Source organism: Botryllus schlosseri, unplaced genomic scaffold (genome assembly GCF_051294905.1).
Source record: "Botryllus schlosseri isolate E-star unplaced genomic scaffold, Bs_hap1 Bs184a, whole genome shotgun sequence".
In the NCBI taxonomy this organism is placed as follows: domain Eukaryota; kingdom Metazoa; phylum Chordata; class Ascidiacea; order Stolidobranchia; family Styelidae; genus Botryllus; species Botryllus schlosseri.
Genome location: NW_027648793.1, coordinates 1 through 17751, shown reverse-complemented (window position 1 = coordinate 17751; position 17751 = coordinate 1). Strand labels below are relative to the sequence as shown.

The 17751-nt window shown below is 39.7% G+C and overlaps 3 protein-coding genes and 2 long non-coding RNA genes across 8 annotated transcripts; 2 read left to right on the top strand and 3 right to left on the bottom strand.

Moving 5' to 3' along the window:
* Nucleotides 1-2279: 2279 nt before the first annotated feature.
* Nucleotides 2280-4623, bottom strand: LOC145432805 (uncharacterized). Its single transcript, XR_013912976.1, has 2 exons — nt 4462-4623; nt 2280-2720 (listed from the first exon to the last, which is right to left on the bottom strand). It is a non-coding gene; the product is annotated as an uncharacterized LOC145432805 (long non-coding RNA).
* A 2629-nt stretch (nt 4624-7252) lies between these two features.
* LOC145432803 (uncharacterized) lies at nt 7253-11996 on the top strand. Of its 4 annotated transcripts, none has more exons than XM_080309611.1 (6): nt 7253-7850; nt 8040-8266; nt 8326-8404; nt 8637-8752; nt 8812-8952; nt 9011-9177. In XM_080309611.1, exons 1-6 carry the CDS (start codon nt 7648-7650, stop codon nt 9175-9177), a joined length of 933 nt encoding a protein of 310 aa, XP_080165737.1. In that variant the 5' UTR covers nt 7253-7647. The 4 variants fall into 4 exon arrangements, 3 of the variants coding, with proteins under 3 accessions (XP_080165737.1, XP_080165740.1, XP_080165738.1); XM_080309614.1 differs by lacking the exons at nt 8812-8952; nt 9011-9177 and adding exons at nt 11179-11292; nt 11438-11996 and having other exon boundaries at nt 7294-7850; nt 8637-8659; XR_013912974.1 differs by lacking the exons at nt 8812-8952; nt 9011-9177 and adding exons at nt 11160-11292; nt 11438-11996 and having other exon boundaries at nt 7313-7850; nt 8637-8707.
* On the top strand, nt 9383-11234 carry LOC145432802 (uncharacterized). The gene is made up of 9 exons (XM_080309610.1): nt 9383-9524; nt 9583-9696; nt 9754-9846; nt 9907-10202; nt 10266-10439; nt 10510-10616; nt 10671-10776; nt 10838-11019; nt 11082-11234. Coding segments are annotated over exons 2-9 (990 nt in total). The 5' UTR covers nt 9383-9524; nt 9583-9665; the 3' UTR covers nt 11083-11234.
* On the bottom strand, nt 11678-13550 carry LOC145432804 (uncharacterized). Its single transcript, XR_013912975.1, has 2 exons — nt 13111-13550; nt 11678-12235 (listed from the first exon to the last, which is right to left on the bottom strand). It is a non-coding gene; the product is annotated as an uncharacterized LOC145432804 (long non-coding RNA).
* Nucleotides 13551-13833: 283 nt separating this feature from the next.
* On the bottom strand, nt 13834-17304 carry LOC145432806 (uncharacterized; the record flags this gene model as incomplete). The annotated part of the gene is made up of 4 exons (XM_080309615.1): nt 13834-14349; nt 15425-15535; nt 15970-16212; nt 17040-17304. Coding segments are annotated over 2 exons (498 nt in total), but the record flags the coding sequence as incomplete, so codon positions are not given.
* Nucleotides 17305-17751: the final 447 nt, after the last annotated feature.

Here is a 17751-nt window from a genome sequence, read left to right as displayed (position 1 = left end):
AACCGGACAAACATCATATTTTCGCATTGCGCGCAAATAATGGTGTTGCGACTCGCTAGATTGAAACCCCTACGATCCGTGTATTATCTATATATATGCTTGATCATAAAGCATTCCAGCGCAAAGCAATGGCACGAGGCAACATTTACGATTCCGTTGACTGGTCCGGTCCGCGAGCGATTTCATGACTTCGATCCGGCCCGCGATGAAATTTGAGTTTGACACCCCTGAACTAAGCATTATCAGCCAGGGTTGATGGGATGTATGGAATTGTTTTTTCACAACCAGTCACAGCGTAATGAAATAACAACACACAACAAAAGTCAGTTTATTTAATGCGATGGCTGCATTTGTTTATTTTCCACTAGCTTGTCGATGCGTGGCATAGTCTACGTTTGCTTACAGTGCATCGAAAGTCATGTATGGGCGCAACAAGTCGGTTTCGTTTCTTCGACTTGATAATCATCAGGGACGAAAATCCTTGCTCGCATTCCCACGTATAAGGGAAAATTAGCAGCTATGGGGAATAGCGGGAGACGACGGCTTCAAAAAACTCAAAATCAACCTCTCCTGAGCTAATAACTCCCTTTGATCGAAAAAAAAACAGAATCTGCTCGCTGTACCACCTGGAAGACCTTCGCGTACCACTAGTGGTACGCGTACCACAGGTCGGGAACCACTGCGCTACAGAAACTACAACATCAGGTCCTCCGTATCATACCCAGGGCCCAAATGGACCAGGATGCGTGTCCAGCAAATCACTGCTTGAAAAATTCGGTGTCCGAAACATAAAAGATATGCGGAAACTAGAAATTGCAAAGTTTATGTATCAGTTCCACTGCCCCGTAAACTTCGATAACTTCTTTACCTCGGTACGCGCGTCCACGTCGTCCAACCATCATATAATTGACATAATTGAGAACTTGTCCTCTTTATTTAAATTTTGGTTCAAGGTCTGTGAAAATTGGACTAATATAGGAAATCAGTACCCAAGTAACGGTCCGGCGGGTCTTTCGGGAGTTGAGCACGAAATACCTTTTTTCGGATTTAACTCCGTTATTGCAAGTTATAAAAAGTGAGTTTAACAAGACTTTAACCGGAAACTTAGCAGTCAACACAATGATTTGGACTCAGATTCGAGTCATAAGACCATGACTCGGACGCAACCATCTGCTCACCAACTTGGACTCAGACTTGACTCGGTGGTGAATTGAAAATGATGCGACTTGACTCGAGTCAAAGCTATAAAAGTGAGGTTGACTATAGTGACTCTGAGACTTGGTTACAACCCTGCTGTGCCTCCAAGTGTCTTCCAAAATTAACTACCGGAATACCCCTTCGCCCAGTGGGCATATGCTTTCACTTTCCAAATCGCCCCCTGTCTTACACATTCGCCAATTTGGAACCAATACTCTTCATCTCCCATCACATGAGCACGTAGAATCGTCAGTAGTTTTATTATAAAAGAAGACATGATCGTATAACAAGCAACAGCTTACCGTAAAGCGTAAAGGCGGGAATGTAACCGCGATAGCGAGCCCCGCCCCACAACTCCACTGTCCAAAACATGAGATTTCGTACACAAAAAGACAAAAACGGAATGAATCGATAAGTCGGCTACGCATGTTCACGAAAAGCGACTCACAAAAGGAAATGTTTCGAATAAAAAGATGAGTTGAGATGAGTAAAATGCGTTTTCCATGATGGCTAAAAGTGTCGGAATCAGTGTGTGAATTGATTTAGCGCCAATTCGTTTTGCATTAAAACAATCAATTGCGAGCTATCAGTTGGAAAAATGCTCATACAAAAGTAAACATGATGTTGATGAATTGAGTTGAAAAGCGACCCATAAAACCTATATGTCAGAGTAAGGCCCATAATAATTTGGTCAATACAACGTGTAAGTCACCCAGCAAACACTCGATTTCCAGTTGACTTCCTGCGGAATAGCCGCAGGGTGCCCAGCGTTACTTACCTGGAGTGGATTTGTCGACAACTAGGAGCGTCCTAAACACTTCCTGAGTTGGTCTAAAATGACCTACTGTGGGCGTGAAGTGACTCCATACGGATCTACTGTGAACGTGACGTGGCTCCCAGTGGATGCGTCAGACCTACTGTGGACGTGACGTGACTCCCTATGGATATGTCATTTGCCACCTGTTCTATTCCTCAAGATTACCATATCAGGACTCCCTGTGGAGACCGCATTATCATCTCCATGATGACTGCCTCCACATCCTCCATACCTGGTGCAATTATATGGAATTCAACATCATATAAGCTAACAAACTGTTTCTATTGGGTTACTGGAAAACGACAATTGCAAAATACAAGTACAATGTACAACATTAATTAATGAACTATTACTCGTTTACAAAGTTCAGGCTTACGTTAAAAATCGATCAGGAAATCACTATGAATAAATGTGTCAGTGGGATTTTGAATATAACAGCAATTTCTAAGTCAATTTTAAATTACCATTACAAACATTCAATTGACGTGCATACGAGAAATTAAAAAGAAACGTGTCACATGAATTTGAAAAAGTACAACTGCTAATACAACTAAAACAGGGATAAGCATGGAGCAATCATAAGTAATGATTTACATTGCATATTATAAAACGATGCATCATTTGCATATATCATGTTAAGAGCGCGATCGCGTATTCGCAATAAACTTGGTTGCAACAACAGTTTTCTTCTTGGTCTTTGTTTTGCCTGAAACATATACAACAATGTCAGCAAATGATTTGTAGAGCCACTCTGCTGACATAGCACATGAAATTTGCGTCAGAGCTTCAATTTCTATTTCCTCATGCATTAATTGTGATATGTCTTGTGAACCGCTACTTCTCTTGTGCTTGAGTGATAATTTATGACGATACTACCATGTCTACTTGCGTGCGGAGAGCTTCTGACATTGTGATACGGAGTATGCAACCCGTCAATCAAATTAAATTGTGGAAACACCTCAAGTACATACTTCAGAACTTTCCACAACTTCTACTTTCACCTAAAATAGTTTTGATAAGCCGTGTATATCGCTGCTTGAGTGCTTGTACCCGAGTAGAAATACATTGCGTTACTCTTACTTCTACTAGACTACTGACGCTACAAATATTTCTACTTGAGTGCTGAAAATGATTACTTTCCCTATCTCTGTGTAAAAGCATACAACTACCGGTACGACATTCCACAAGTATCCATATTTTGACCATGTCGACAGTTGGAAGTAGTCTGATGTCTTGTAAATCGCTATTCATACTATTTAGCACGATACTAACGATGAATACTGTGACATTTCCGGATTTTTGACGACGCAGCAAAATAGGGATATTCAATGTATAATTTTCAAGTAGGCCTTATTTGATGGGAGCTTGCAGACAGGCATTCCACAAACATCTCGAAAATGTAATTTACTATTGTATTATTCACATCCGACACGAAAAAATCACATATTTGAATATTTCAATAAAATTATTTTTGTGCTGGGCATAATTTGTTAAAATAATGAGTTATAGAGATAATGCAATAAGATGCATCATGACATCGTCAAACTCTGGGTTATAATATTGCAGCTAGTGGACCTTTAACATGTCACAGCTTTATGTAGAGTATTTTAAAATCTACGGAAGATTGATCTGATATCAGAACATTTTAGCGGTGTAGCCTAATCCGGGTTTTGATATAGTCGTGACAAGTAGGCTGTTGCTACTGTCATTGCCGAAGTCAAATTAATTCAGAATTGGATGTTGCCTTCGATTATTATTGGAATATATCAATAAGAACTTGAATATTATCATTATTGAGCCTTAGTAATAGCATTGTTTCTTAGCCTTAGCGATCGCACCCTACATGCTACCTATAAGATTTCTCGTAGCCCCCAATTTATTTTCAACACAATTTCTGATGGTACCTATATTAAAATCAGATAGTCAATTCACATAAAATTGCGCATAGCACGAGGACCACAGCATATAGGTCTAATTCTACAATGCATATCGTACCCTCTGATGTGATGCTTCGTACCACGAAAGGGTCTACGGGCCCTGGTTAAGAACCCCTGGGATAGAATAGAGCGCAAAATCTTCTTTCAGAACTTTTTATTGCATTTTGATGTGATTTTTACAAGCCTGGTAAATGACTAATTGTACAGCAGTAGAAATTCAAGGCGTTGCTACTATTTCTACTCCAGTGCAAACAATTACTTTTACCACCAACTATTATCAAAGGCTAAGAAGGCCTACGCAACGCCTCAACCAAATCTACTTTTTAAAACTTATTATTTGTGCACTTTTCAGAACTGCATTATCTACTTCCATTTCGAGTAGATTTGACGCAACTTTAAAGTTGTTACGTCTAGGTGTGTATAAATCCATAACATTACATCTACTTCAGTTCAAAAGATGATTACTTCCACAGCCTCTGGTTTCCATGAAGTGTATTCAACGTTTTATACCTTCAATAGTGTTTTGACTTTTTCCTGAGGATGACGCAGCAGCGATTTTGCAGCAACGCTTGTTTCATGTGGCAGTAGTTCTTCCGAACGTTTTCGGTTCCAGTCAACAAGACATTCTTCGTACAATGCTCTTGACGTTGTTGAGCACTATCAATTGAAGACATTGCCGATCTAAATAATCAAAATAATTATTATGTTTGTAGTGAAGCCATTTGACAAGAAGCCAAGCCAGGAATCTAGAATATCCTGTAAAAAAAAAGACTATGAAGCTGGACTATTCCCACATTATATACTCACTATAATGACTAATCAGTAGGGTTGAGCACATTGGTTTGGTTACTCAAATCTCGAACGGGTATCAATTCTTATGATTCGAGCCAAGTATATGACTATTTTCAAGACAGCCTACTGAAATTACACGCTCTTTGCCTCTATAAGAATGCAGTTGATAATAAAATTATGGTTTCACCCAGCACGTTTGAGCAGCCTGATTGCAAACCAACGTCAATAGTATATTTCCGCATCATCGATGGCACTTTTTTCAGGGTAATAAATTGCTAATTTCACCCAGCACGTTTGAGCAGCCTGATTGCAAACCAACGTCAATAGTATATTTCCGCATCATCGATGGCACTTTTTTCAGGGTAATAAATTGCTAATTTATGAACAATCATAAATTATCATATATAGTTCGTAACTTCAACTTACATAATTAAACATCTTGATCCATGAACAAAGCACCACTGCGGCACCTTCCTCTGAAGTTTAGAACTACATAACATTGCCTGTTCAATATCTAGTCTCCTGGTAGAAATAAAATAACTTCGTATACACAAACACAGATACGTCCCATCCATATATAGTATGAATCCATTGATAATAAGGTTGTGTTTTCTTATCGTCGGGAAGTTGACCATGAGCAATCAGCCTTTCTCAAGGCCCATCCATAGCCTACTTTGTTAATACTGCTGCAATGTAGGCAATGTTTCCGTGTATATATACTAATATTGAAAGTTATAATCAAGCATCAAAAGTATGCACGGAGGCCGTGCCAACATTGCGGTAACATTGTCAACAACCCGTCTGCCCCAGGCCATGAACATGTTAAGTTTGTAGAGTTTATAATTGGATTAGTGTTGGATTATCCTTCGATTAGAGCGAGGTTAAAGATGGGCTAACAAACTTATTATAATGTTGTTCCTAAAATACCCTAAATATAAACCATTAATGCCATCATAAATTATTACATGTTCACTGAAAGCCTCAATTATTTTATTAACGCTATTATCGATGGTTATATACCGGTACTGTTGTGGAGACAAAAATACGAAAATGAATATGTTAATGTGATGCTACAATCTTCATGCAGCCACAAATTCAGCAATCTCACATTCAATAAAGGAACATTCTACATTTCTATTAGCCTACATAACATTTCAAAATTCAGTATATACCAATATGTTATAATATACCGGTACATTACTTTATGCTGCATTTGGTTTGCTGATTGGTTCCTGCAGTCCTATGAAATCCTTGTAAAACTTTTCACAAGATGTCAATGTCAATGTCAAGTTATTCCTTTGAGACATTATGCAACAGAGCACAATAAATCAGACATCTATGATAAATACATTATCATATAGTATCAAATGTACTACAAGAATTATCGGCTTGCATGAGGTACCGATTAGCAGCGGGTCGATCAATTTCGTCTGTAGGTGATATTACAGCCGTTTCACTATAATCATATAGTCAAATTCATTACATCGCATCAGCAGTTCATGATGATCGAGACTGTTGCTGTTTAATAAATATAGCACTCAAATACCAAGCTTCCTGCCCTTCCGGTACTCATGATAGAGACATCTCACAATCCACCCTGTTTAACGTTTCCAATTATGAACTAAACTGATTACTGTGATAAATTCGTCCCTCCGCCATTACTACCCTAATCAAATTGAATTACACGCGCATGCGCGATTCTCGCCAAATAGAAGAAGGCAAGCGTCTGGTTTTATGGTTGAATGAATTGAAGCAACAGGCGTGTTCGACTCCATTTTAAACGGAATAGCCGGTAGGATTGCGTACTGCGTACTGCGTTGTTTAGTGATCGGAATAGTCATCACAATCCCATCATGACGATTATCAAGTTATGATGTTGGAAGATTTCACATGCATTACGAGTATTTGCCCCTGGTGTGGGCATTTTCGACCCAGTAATGTCACAATAAAATAAGCTGCTGTGTCTCTGTATCGCACATTATATCGCTGTGCGACCGCATTGATTGATAGCCGGGCTTGTGAAGTTCCACGAGATGAGATAGTCATTACCATATCAACATTCACGGCTTCACTCCACTAGATTTCACATGTATCATGAGTGTATTCAGACAACTTATTCAACATTGACTGTAGAATAATGCAGATGTGATTTCATAGAAACGATTTCCCAGTAGGGACATCCAAATCGACTCCTGTGTAGGTGGCATCCAGGCATCACACTATTATGACATCCACTGGAATGATCATTGGTGACTGGCATAGGAGCACTCCAAAAGTTACTTCCTCTGGGGGTCACCTGGAGTTACATAATTGGACCATGGAAAACTGAATGGATAGAACGGTAACTGCGTGGCCTGTCAATCATTTCCGGTCGGGTAACAGTGACCTCACGAGTTGAGCAAATTTGCGCCAGTCACAAAACCTTAGCATTGAGAAAGTGTCTGTTTTCTGTTAGTGATCTTTCGGGGCATTTGACCTTGTAGTAGGTGTTTTGCAGATATGTATTAGTGATTAATTACAACTATCGAATATTGGAAATGCCTGCAAACAGTTGTGCCTTTCCTGGTTGTAATACTAGTCGGTAAAATAGTAATTCAGTACTGTCATGGGATCTGTCTTATTATTATCATTAATATTTTAATGAATACTCATTTATACAGTATATCTATTGAAATTATGGCCTCGAAAGTCAGTGATGTTGTTGAGGAATGGTACGATATTCCTCCGGAAATTGTCAATGAACTTCTCTTCAACGACTTTGATCGAAGCAAGGACACCATATCTGTTCCAAATATTATACAGCAACCTGTTGATCTTGCACCGTTGCTGCACTCCATTTGACCATATATCTATGTGTTTTGCAGATCTGTATTGGTGATTAATTACAACAATTGAATATCGGAAATGCCTACAAACCGTTGTGCCGTCCCTGGTTGTAATACTAGTCGGAAGAATAGTAATTCAGCACTCTTTGTCATTTACAGGGTGGATCTCGCGAAGAACGAACAGGAAAGGCAGCACCGATCGCAACTACGTCGTTTTATATTGTCCATGCGCGATTCTACTGATAGAAGAGATAATATAATCAGTCAGCTCGATAGAGAATCGTGAGTTACGGTATTTACATTGTTGTAACAGAAAATGATCTACATATATCTATTGGTGGTATGGGAGGTGTACGGCTATATTGCCGGCATGATATCAAAGCTGGTAGCTGCAATCCTGTGACTGATAGGCTACGTTGTTACTGGCATCATGCTATGATTCTTTTATGGACGATTTATTGTGTTTTCAAGAGCCCAAATATGTGATCGACATTTCCGGCCAGAAGATATTATAGCGGCAGGTGCTTCTGGGAAACGTCGGCTGAAATTGGGAGCGACACCTTGCCTCAATTTGCCTAAAAAGTCTGCATCATTCTCTTCCCCGCCAAGGAAAGAGCCAGCGCCCAGAAACACTGTTGATAAAAAACTATATTATCAAAATGTTGCACAGTTAAAAAAGGACGCATCTCATATTCAAGGTAGGTCAAATTTAGAATAAAGTTGAATGCTAATTTGTGATTCAATTACTCTTCAATAGGTGGCTGGGTATCATATGAGAAGAAAGGAGAGCTTCATCTTGATTTGGAGGAAGCTGGTCATATTCAACCTAAAATTAGGTCAGTTTGAATTTACCAGACTAAGACCTGCATAAATCTACAAATAAGGAAATTACCAAAATTCTTGAGCTACTCTGAATTACAAATTTACAAATTGCAAACAGCCCGCACTTTTTGCAATGCTGTACGAGTAGCCTACATAGTTGAAGCGCATTAGATTCTATACCAATTTGTATATTTATTTTGAAAATGTGACGAGCTTATGACAACTCTGATCACTTTTGTCTTACAGAATAGTGTTTGCCGATGACGCTAGTATGAAATCAATATCTTTTTTTGGATGGCCAGCATCTATTGCAACTTGTCTCGATGTTGACCATCGTTACCAAAGGTTGAAGACTACTTTGGGTAAATTTGGATCTGTGTAGGCGATAAGAATTTCTCATTTTAATTCATTGTGGGTTCAGAGAATTTGCAAAGCCTGAAACTATGTGATGGTATTCATTCAAGTAGTGACAGCAGTGTCAACCGTCATGCTATACTGAGCTGGGAGGAAGGGAGTATGTCAGTACAAGACATTTTCAGGGCCCCCAGTTGCAATGCCATGGGTAAAATAGCATCCAATTTAAATTGTGTTTTATATTTCAATTATTATCTTGAGAGCAGTTTCAGGTGATAGTCCATTCTCCAATTGTGTGAAGTGTTTGGAATATGACAGAGCACGAGACAGTTGGTTGAATGAAGATGAAGTTGTTCATGGAGGGGTTGCAGAAGAGGATAAGATGATTAGCATAGATGAGGAAATTTATACTGCAGTTATGGTGTGTTCCTAGTACCGTCATTTGAATTTGGATGTTGATGAAGGCTAGAACAAAAAGTTTTGATGAGGATATTATATCTGATTAGATTGCAACAATTGGTTAACCTAGTAGTCTCGCTAATAATGTGTGTCATATCTTTTGCAGGGTGTTTGCGAACATTCCAAGTTGAACGACTGGCAAAAACTATTTTTTGAAGAACAAAAAAAAAATTCTGTACGCACCCCACAGGGAAGACGTTTTCACCCAGACATAATCCGTTGGGCAATTGAGTTTTACTCTCGGTCTCCTGCGGCATATGAACATGTCACTGCGAGTGAAGTCTTGACTCTTCCTTCACGACGGAGTATCAGACTTTACAGGTAAGAATGACTCATTTTTCAATAACTAGAGGAGTATTGATTTTGGTTAATTTGATAGGAACGCCATCACCCCACAGCCTGGCATATGCCCCCTTGCCGTGAAAGAACTGCAACGAGTTGAAAAAAACTGGAGTCAGACTGATGGGATATGTTACCTTGGATGAAATGAAGAGTAAGTTAACACATGTGAATACAATGCACTGCTACTTGTTCATATGAAATGGTGCAGTTAAAGAGAATCTTGTTCTGAAAAATGGAAAATTGGTTGGGCTGGTTGATGCTGGATGTGGCAACGATGCAGAGCTGGCAAGTTCTATTCTCGGTAAGTGTTGCTAACTCAAATATTATTTTTTTGGCTTATCCTGACTATTTATTCGAACAGTATTTTATATTCGCACAATCGATCGGAAGATTTCTCAACCTTTTGCCTGGTACTCAACTAAATCAATTAAAGCTTGGAAACTGGCAAATTTGACATGGCGTGTGATCATGGAGTGCGAATCAAACGGCTTTGAGGTTCATGCTGTTGTTGCTGATGGCCATCCAACCAATCGTAAAATGTTCAAAATCATGAGTGGTAGTAAGGAAATTCCAATGGGGAAATTGTTCATGACACCGAATCCAGCTTCTGCTGACAGGAACATTTACTTTTTGTCTGATCCTTCCCACTTACTCAAGGTAAGCTGGGTTGTTTGACATTCATTCATAACTCATGAATATGTAGCTTTGTATTCTCGATAGACTGTACGAAACTCTCTCTACAATTCGCGGCCAGGTGGGTCAAAATTTCTGTGTTGGAGTGGACAGCATATCCTATGGACATACGTTGAGGACCTCTTCTATAAAGACGCTGCTTCACTTTTGAGTGAATCGGGACTCACAGAGTCTCATATTCACCTGACGCCTTACACCAAGGTTGGTTTACCTTCAGCTGACGCCCTATAAAATATTTTATAATATAGTTTATGGCCCTATTGTCCCTCAGATGAAAGTAGATCTCGCCAGAGGAGTTTTGAATTGGAAAGTCGGAAATTGTCTCTCGAAGATTGCTGGAGCTGAAGGAACTTCAAAGTTTATTCTTCTTTTTTCCAAGTAAATTTCTCTATTTTCATTTTTTCATTTTTCGTTATTATTGACTGTATTCAGGTGGTTTGAGATAATCAATTGTGGCTACAAATGTCCGGTAAAAAAAAACGACAAACGGCTGACATGGCTTCAGAATGAGTTTGTGACATCGCTGTTGGATTGGGAAGTAAGTAGCCTACGTCTTGATGAATTTAGCAATTTAATTTAATTTTGTTGAATGTTTCAAGGAGGATGTATCCAAGCATCACAGAGGAGAGAGAAAAAGGATAATAGCTCGTCCAACTCTTGAAGGACTCATTTTCACTACATTGAATCTGGTCAAATTAGCTGAAATATTTCTCGAAGTAATGCCCCGTTTATGCTCAAGTCCTTTACTCAGGACATTCTGGAGGCTTGTTTTGGAAATCTGGTCTGTGTCAATTTTACATTATATGGCATAATTTGATTTCTAATGCATCCTCTAACTAACAGAGAATGCAAGCATATCGATCTCGGCACCCTGATGCTTCGCAGGCATACTATGGGCTGCAACACCAGACTCAGCGAAAGTCCATAAAAAAGATCAAAGGGTCCAATGCCGGTTCCTCTTCCACGCATGGCACCAGTAACGTTTGGACTACCATCTATGAAGAACCCATCGCCAAGAAGAAGAAAGCGTAGTTCATAATCATTCCAACACAGGGTGAGATAGTTGTAGACTCATTAATACTAGCACAGAGCGAGATATGCATACACAATATTTACTCTCTTTTCCACGCATGCATACATAATATTTACTCCCTTTTCCACGCAGAGCATTGCATATGCATAAATGTGATCATTTTTAGACCAAGGATTGTCACAGTAGCCATGATAGATGATCTCATCTTGGATGAAGGTGCAGGGGGCTGTCAATCTAAGGTACTTTCATTTTTCTCAACATATATTAGTAAAACTGTAATCCCCATATATTAGTGAAACTGTAATCCCCATTCCCCACGCCCTATGTTCCACCCAGTTCAACGTTGTCTTATGGCTTGCTCCGATCCTAACCCTTGTCCAGTCCACTGATTTACAACCACACCATATGCTGCCGTAGATATTTATTTTTCAGATGCAGTTGGAAACGGTCAATATGGACAAGCCGCGACACCACGGACCATGCAACAATGGATGATGAAATCGGATGAATATCTTCAAACTGTCACTGACATGAAACCCATTTGCTAGATATGAAAGGGTCATGGCGACCCGGAGATCTTTCATTTTAACCGGGTTTACACTTTGGTCTCCACGGTGTCTTCATGCACCAAGCAGTCACTTCCAGTTGTGCCCCGGATAGTTTTGCATAACTGGCTAACATCTAGCAAATGGTCGATGATGGTCAATACACAATACCACAAATAACTGTTGAAATGTGTTCATTTCTTGAAAGGATTGCATGAAGTGAGATAGCAGTTAACAATGCCTTATGACTACATAGCCGGAATATAGTAATATTGTGCCCTCCATTTCATATGGTAGAGGGTTAGCTGATATACGCATCGTCATTGAACCGTCATACTTGTAATAACGTTTCTTAATGACCTGCGATGTAAAATGTTAGCACGAGAGAGAGAGTCAGCGGTGCAGGCAGAATGTGTAACCTGAAAAATAATGCATAGCGTATTAGAAAGCATAAATGCCACTGGTGCTAATCTTAGGTCATATTCATAGAAACTAGTTGGGAAGTAATTAAAAGGCGAGTTACATGCTAATAACTATGAAATTGCAAACAAAACAATTCATCATTCTTTACTCAAGATTGGTTTTCCCTTCAAATCACCACGAGTACCCTTGGTTTCCTTTATTCGATTCTCTTCCTTTTCTAAGTTTACTAACTAGCTTTTTCGTGAAGGAGTGACCCAACACTCTGAGAAATAAGCCAATGATATAATCTATAACTAGTTTGGATGGACATCAGAACATGTCGCTCTGTTGATGCTGCTTCTGAAGTTGAAGACGTACGAACTTTCGATAACTCTGTCCTGCAAAATTGAAAAGTTCATTAACTTTGGGGATTTGCTGCATTCCCTTGTAAACTCCCTGTAGACTCTCCTAAGAAGAAAGAGCAGCTCTGAGCTTGGATAAATAAGTGCCCCAGCCTTCCGCTCCATTAGGGGGATCAACTTGCCAAAGGGCTTACCAGTGTTATTTGTAATATATTCAAGCAAAGATTGATCCAACTGGTCATTGAATTTTCGAATCGCCTTTCTCAAAGTAAAACCAGCCATGTATTCCAAAATATCACTCTCCCTTTCAGAAATACTGGCAGACACTAATGACTCAGGCTGCGGTGCCTTTATTCCATTATCAATAATTCTTTCCATGAGCTCAAGTAAAAATTTGGCAGAGAGAAGCCTGTCCTTTGATTTTGTGAATGATATTGGATCACCGGAAACCTTACTGTAACTCATCACAAGATCATCAGGATTTCCGTTGGAGTTCATACTGATAACCCAACCCGTAGCTAGTTCAATACCTTTTTCAGAGAGTACTGGCGGGTCCTTGAAATCCAATGAGCGCAGCAGCGGTGCAAGATCAACAGGTTGCTGTATGATATTTGGAACATACATGGTGTCCTTGCTTTCGTCAAAGTCGTTGAAGAGCAGTTCATGGACAATTTCCGGAGGAATATCGTACCATTCCTCAACAACATCACTGACTTTCGAGGCCATAATTTCAATAGATATACTGTATAAATGAGTATTCATTAAAATATTAATGATAATAATAAGACAGATCCCATGACAGTACTGAATTACTATTTTACCGACTAGTATTACAACCAGGGAAGGCACAACTGTTTGCAGGCATTCCCAATATTCGATAGTTGTAATTAATCACTAATACATATCTGCAAAACACCTACTATAAGGTCAAATGCCCCAAAAGATCACTAACAGAAAACAGACACTTTCTCAATGCTAAGGTTTTGTGACTGGCGCAAATTTGCTTAACTCGTGAGGTCACTGTTACCCGACCGGAAATGATTGACAGGCCACGCAGTTACCGTTCTATCCCATTCAGTTTTCCATGATTGGACGTCAATTTGTGACTTACTGAGCAAGTCCTCAGTCACTAAACGTGGGACGTGGGACGATTGGGCACAATTGTGGACGTACCCGTAAGTCCGTGGGAGATCGGGTGTTTGCTGGGTCAATGATCTGCGAAATCTGAGCATTCGATTGTCCAAACAGCACGGTCACAGTGTAGTATGTGCAAAGTCGCTACAATCGATACCGCACAGGAAAACCGTAGCGATCAAGAAAAATCATCGTCGACACACGTCAAAGAATGTCTAGTTAGCGGGTAGAGCTGGCCGCGATATGATGACATGAATAAAAATATGAAAAACGGTAGAAAAGGGAATAAAAATATCTGTACCGAGCGATAAAAAAACATCTCATTGTTTCAACACACGATTAGAGCCCGCCGATATTCTTTACCTCAAATAACCGATACCGAGATTTCTTTCAAAGTATGATATCGGTCCGATAATCGGCCAGGCTCTACAACTGATATCAATTCATTCGATCAAGTTCAACGCGTCAATCCGTTGCATCTCGGCGTGTAATCCTTGGCGTTTCGGTGGCTTGGCAATCCCACTCATACCAACTTACCATTCAGAGTAACTGATCGTACGCACTAGGAATGGACGTGCTTTGCAGCACTGCCACCTTCTCCATCTTATCGATCAGGTCGGACTTTTGCGTTAATGCTGTATAGATTGGAATCGTTAGTAAGCAATGCGGAAACACAGGTTTCTTGGGTGACATCAATATAACCAATAGGGCTGTGCACAATGATTCAAGTTATCAACAAAAGTTATAGTTTCGATACTGTTTTCCACTATGGAAGCCTTGAAACCTTGATTGGTATTATCGCAGCATAAGAAACATGTAGTACAAAGCTATGCACGTTAGTGGAAACGGCATGTCTGTGAAATCGTTATCAACGCACAGCATTGAAGCAAAGTTCAATGCAATAAGCATAATCGGAAGATACCAAATTTTCTTAAATGTGATGTAGAAATGGCATTATATTCTTTGTATCCGCTTGAAAGGGACGTATTTGAACCTTTCGCATCTTCCGTATTGTTATGATGTCATATTGAGTGATACTCAACTAGAAGCCTGACACTCCATTCAATCCATTTGTTTGTCGGCGCTGTTTCTCTTGTAAATTGCTAATCACCATATTGCATTTCTTAGAATTTACTTCTTCCGAGTGAATCGGCGTCAAATTCATTTCAAATATAAGACAATGTCTCTTGATTCCACGAGATAATAAATATCAAGACATAGAAATAAGATTTTCTTCTCATTCTCAAATACCGAGCAGCAATTTCTGGCATAGTCATAGATAGCTTTATCACCAAAAATAAAAAATAAATTTCTAGTCTAATAATTTCACTTCTACGGATTAGAGTTGAGCCGTGTATTTTGCAGTTGTTTCGAGGAACCCAAGAATTTCATAGGGAATTTGAAAACAATGATTTATAATTGTTTTCATTAATTAAAAAGTTTTTTACTCCAATAACTTCGATTATACCGATTGGAATTGAGCCAAATTTGTTGTGCAGCGTAACAATTTCGTGACGTCCTAAATGAATTTTTTTATCCATTAAATCCAACATTTTCCACTCAAATAACTTTGCTTCTACTGGAATTAAGCCAAATTTGTTCGCCAACGTTTTTTCGGCAACATAACAATTTCATGTGGTCTTATGTGAAATTTGAAAAGCAGTTATTTTCGAACAACTCTAATGCGAATGTTTTTGCAATCCGAATTACCAGTTTCCTCCGTGTCGACACCGTTGCTGTTCACTGGCGACGGTTTTCTGAGCAGACTGTCTGACCTGACCGGCGTCGGAGGCTTTACTTTTCTTCCGTTTTTTAAAATGCCTGAAATGTAACGATGCGAATAATGTCACTTGCAGCTTGGCATGATAGACGTCAAATTGAGAATAACCAATGAATGGACATCGACAGTACGAAGAGTCCAAAATTGCAGGCAACTTTCCGTTATTTGAAACTTGGCCATTGGCAACTATTGTCGGCTCGACGTTAGCATCGAAGTCGCACTACATTTCAACTCCCGACATTCGGATTTTCACAGATGTGATGTACTCCGTGGAGCAAATGAAAACAGAATTGCCTACGATAAAAATATATAATACATATACTATTAAATATTGAAGTAAACCCGAAAATGTTCGGCTGACACTCGTTAAGGGTAATCGTCAACCATAATATGTGGGTTCATTTCAATATGAATGCCCTATTCAAACCCCACAGAAGCAAATTCACAAATGGGACAGAACACAAGGAATACATACCTTTCCGCGGTTATGAATCCGAGTCTTGCACCGGCAGCAGTTCGATATTCTCTTCCTTCCTTTTCTTGTCGCCCTTCCTCGTGCTGTTAATGGCCAGGTAGTGAGGCTCTTCCACGTGCTCCTCCTTCTCCTCCTCCTCTTCCAAATTGGATTCAGACACGGTGGGAAGAGATGTCACGAAAATATCGCTACGGCTCGGCGTGCCGTTAGTGAACGAGCTGGATTGCTCGTCGTCGTTTGGATCTGTGGGAAAGGTTTGGGCGATTTTTAAAAGAACTTTTGACTGAGTAAAGAGTATTGCCAGGCTCAACGATTAGAGTACTATAGTTCCGATACTATTTTACACCATGCAAGGCTGTAAACCTCCAGCGTTTGTATCACAGCATACAAAACATACAGTATCTGTGTAGTCGTGGGCCAGACACAGCATTGTCAAAGAGGACGATGAAAAGGTATGGTAGCAAATAATGTTCAATGTCATGTAGAACCGGTATCATACTCTTCACGGTCGCAAAAAAGGTAAACATTTTGTTTTCTCACACTAACCATACTATTATGATGCAGGGTTGTAACCAAGTCACAAGATTCCGACTCGCAAGGTAATTACACTTTTATAGGTTTTACTCGAGTTGAGACATTTTCAATTCACCACCGAGTCAACTCAGAGTCAAAGTCAGTGAGCAAAGGGTCGAGTCCGAATCCTAGTGTCGAGACTAGAGTTCGTGTTTAAGCCGTAGTTTTCAAGTCAGGTTCAATTCACTTTTTGGAAACTATTGGGTAATATCGAAGGGCTTGCATTCATAATATACTCATTTTTCGATTCTTAACACGTTTATTGAAACAGATAAAAGACAGTTTTTGGGTCTATCTTTCAAGTATCTGTACCGATGAACTAGACTTGAATCATGTCCTATGACTTGGTCGAGTCATGCGTAGTGACTCAAGTACAAGTCACCCCAATACACAATGCGGCTCGAGTAGTCTTAAACATTGAAAATGACTCAATTGAAGTTTACGAAAAATAGCGACTTCATTCTGACTCGAGTCATTTCAACCCAATAAATGATCACCTTTTGGTGTGCTGTGCACGACCAGGCCTCCGTTGGGTGGCCTCCTGAGAGGCAAGTGCCCGTTCCTGTACTGCCAGCTGTTGCTGTTGTTCACATTCAGGTACATGGGTTTGCTGTCAACCTCCTCGTCCGACGAATGAGTCGAAGCGAGAGATCCGATCGAGCTTTCAGAGTCATCCGATTCCGAATCGTCTGTCAAAGCCGCGTCGTGGAAGAGAGTGGAATTCTGTGACAACGATACCAGTTTCAAAAATGTAGCCTGCTGCTTGACAAATATATAACATATATGAATATACAACTACACCACAACAATGATGCTAATGTAGTAGAAGAGGAGTTTTTAAACCGGGGTCCGCGAATTAGCCTTAGGGCATCCTTGTAAAGGCATTGGTCAAATTATCATCAAGAAACTACAAAACTAAATTATCCTTTGGGATTGACCCGGCGAGTGGGACTATGGCCCCCTTGTCTGGTCATCAGTTATCTTATTTTAGGCATGGAATAGCCGAAATAGGGTTGAGCTTAATGTTTTTAGTTAGCAGGTATATTTTTAGTCATCAAATTGCCTACCAAGGGGGGGTGACGCAAGTGACACCCCGAAAGTTGAAACTTTAGTCCTTATATCAAACGGTTTGTGACGAATATTAGACTATAGAGACGCAACAACATAATAAAATAATAGGAAAAACACCAGAACCTGATGAATTTTTCT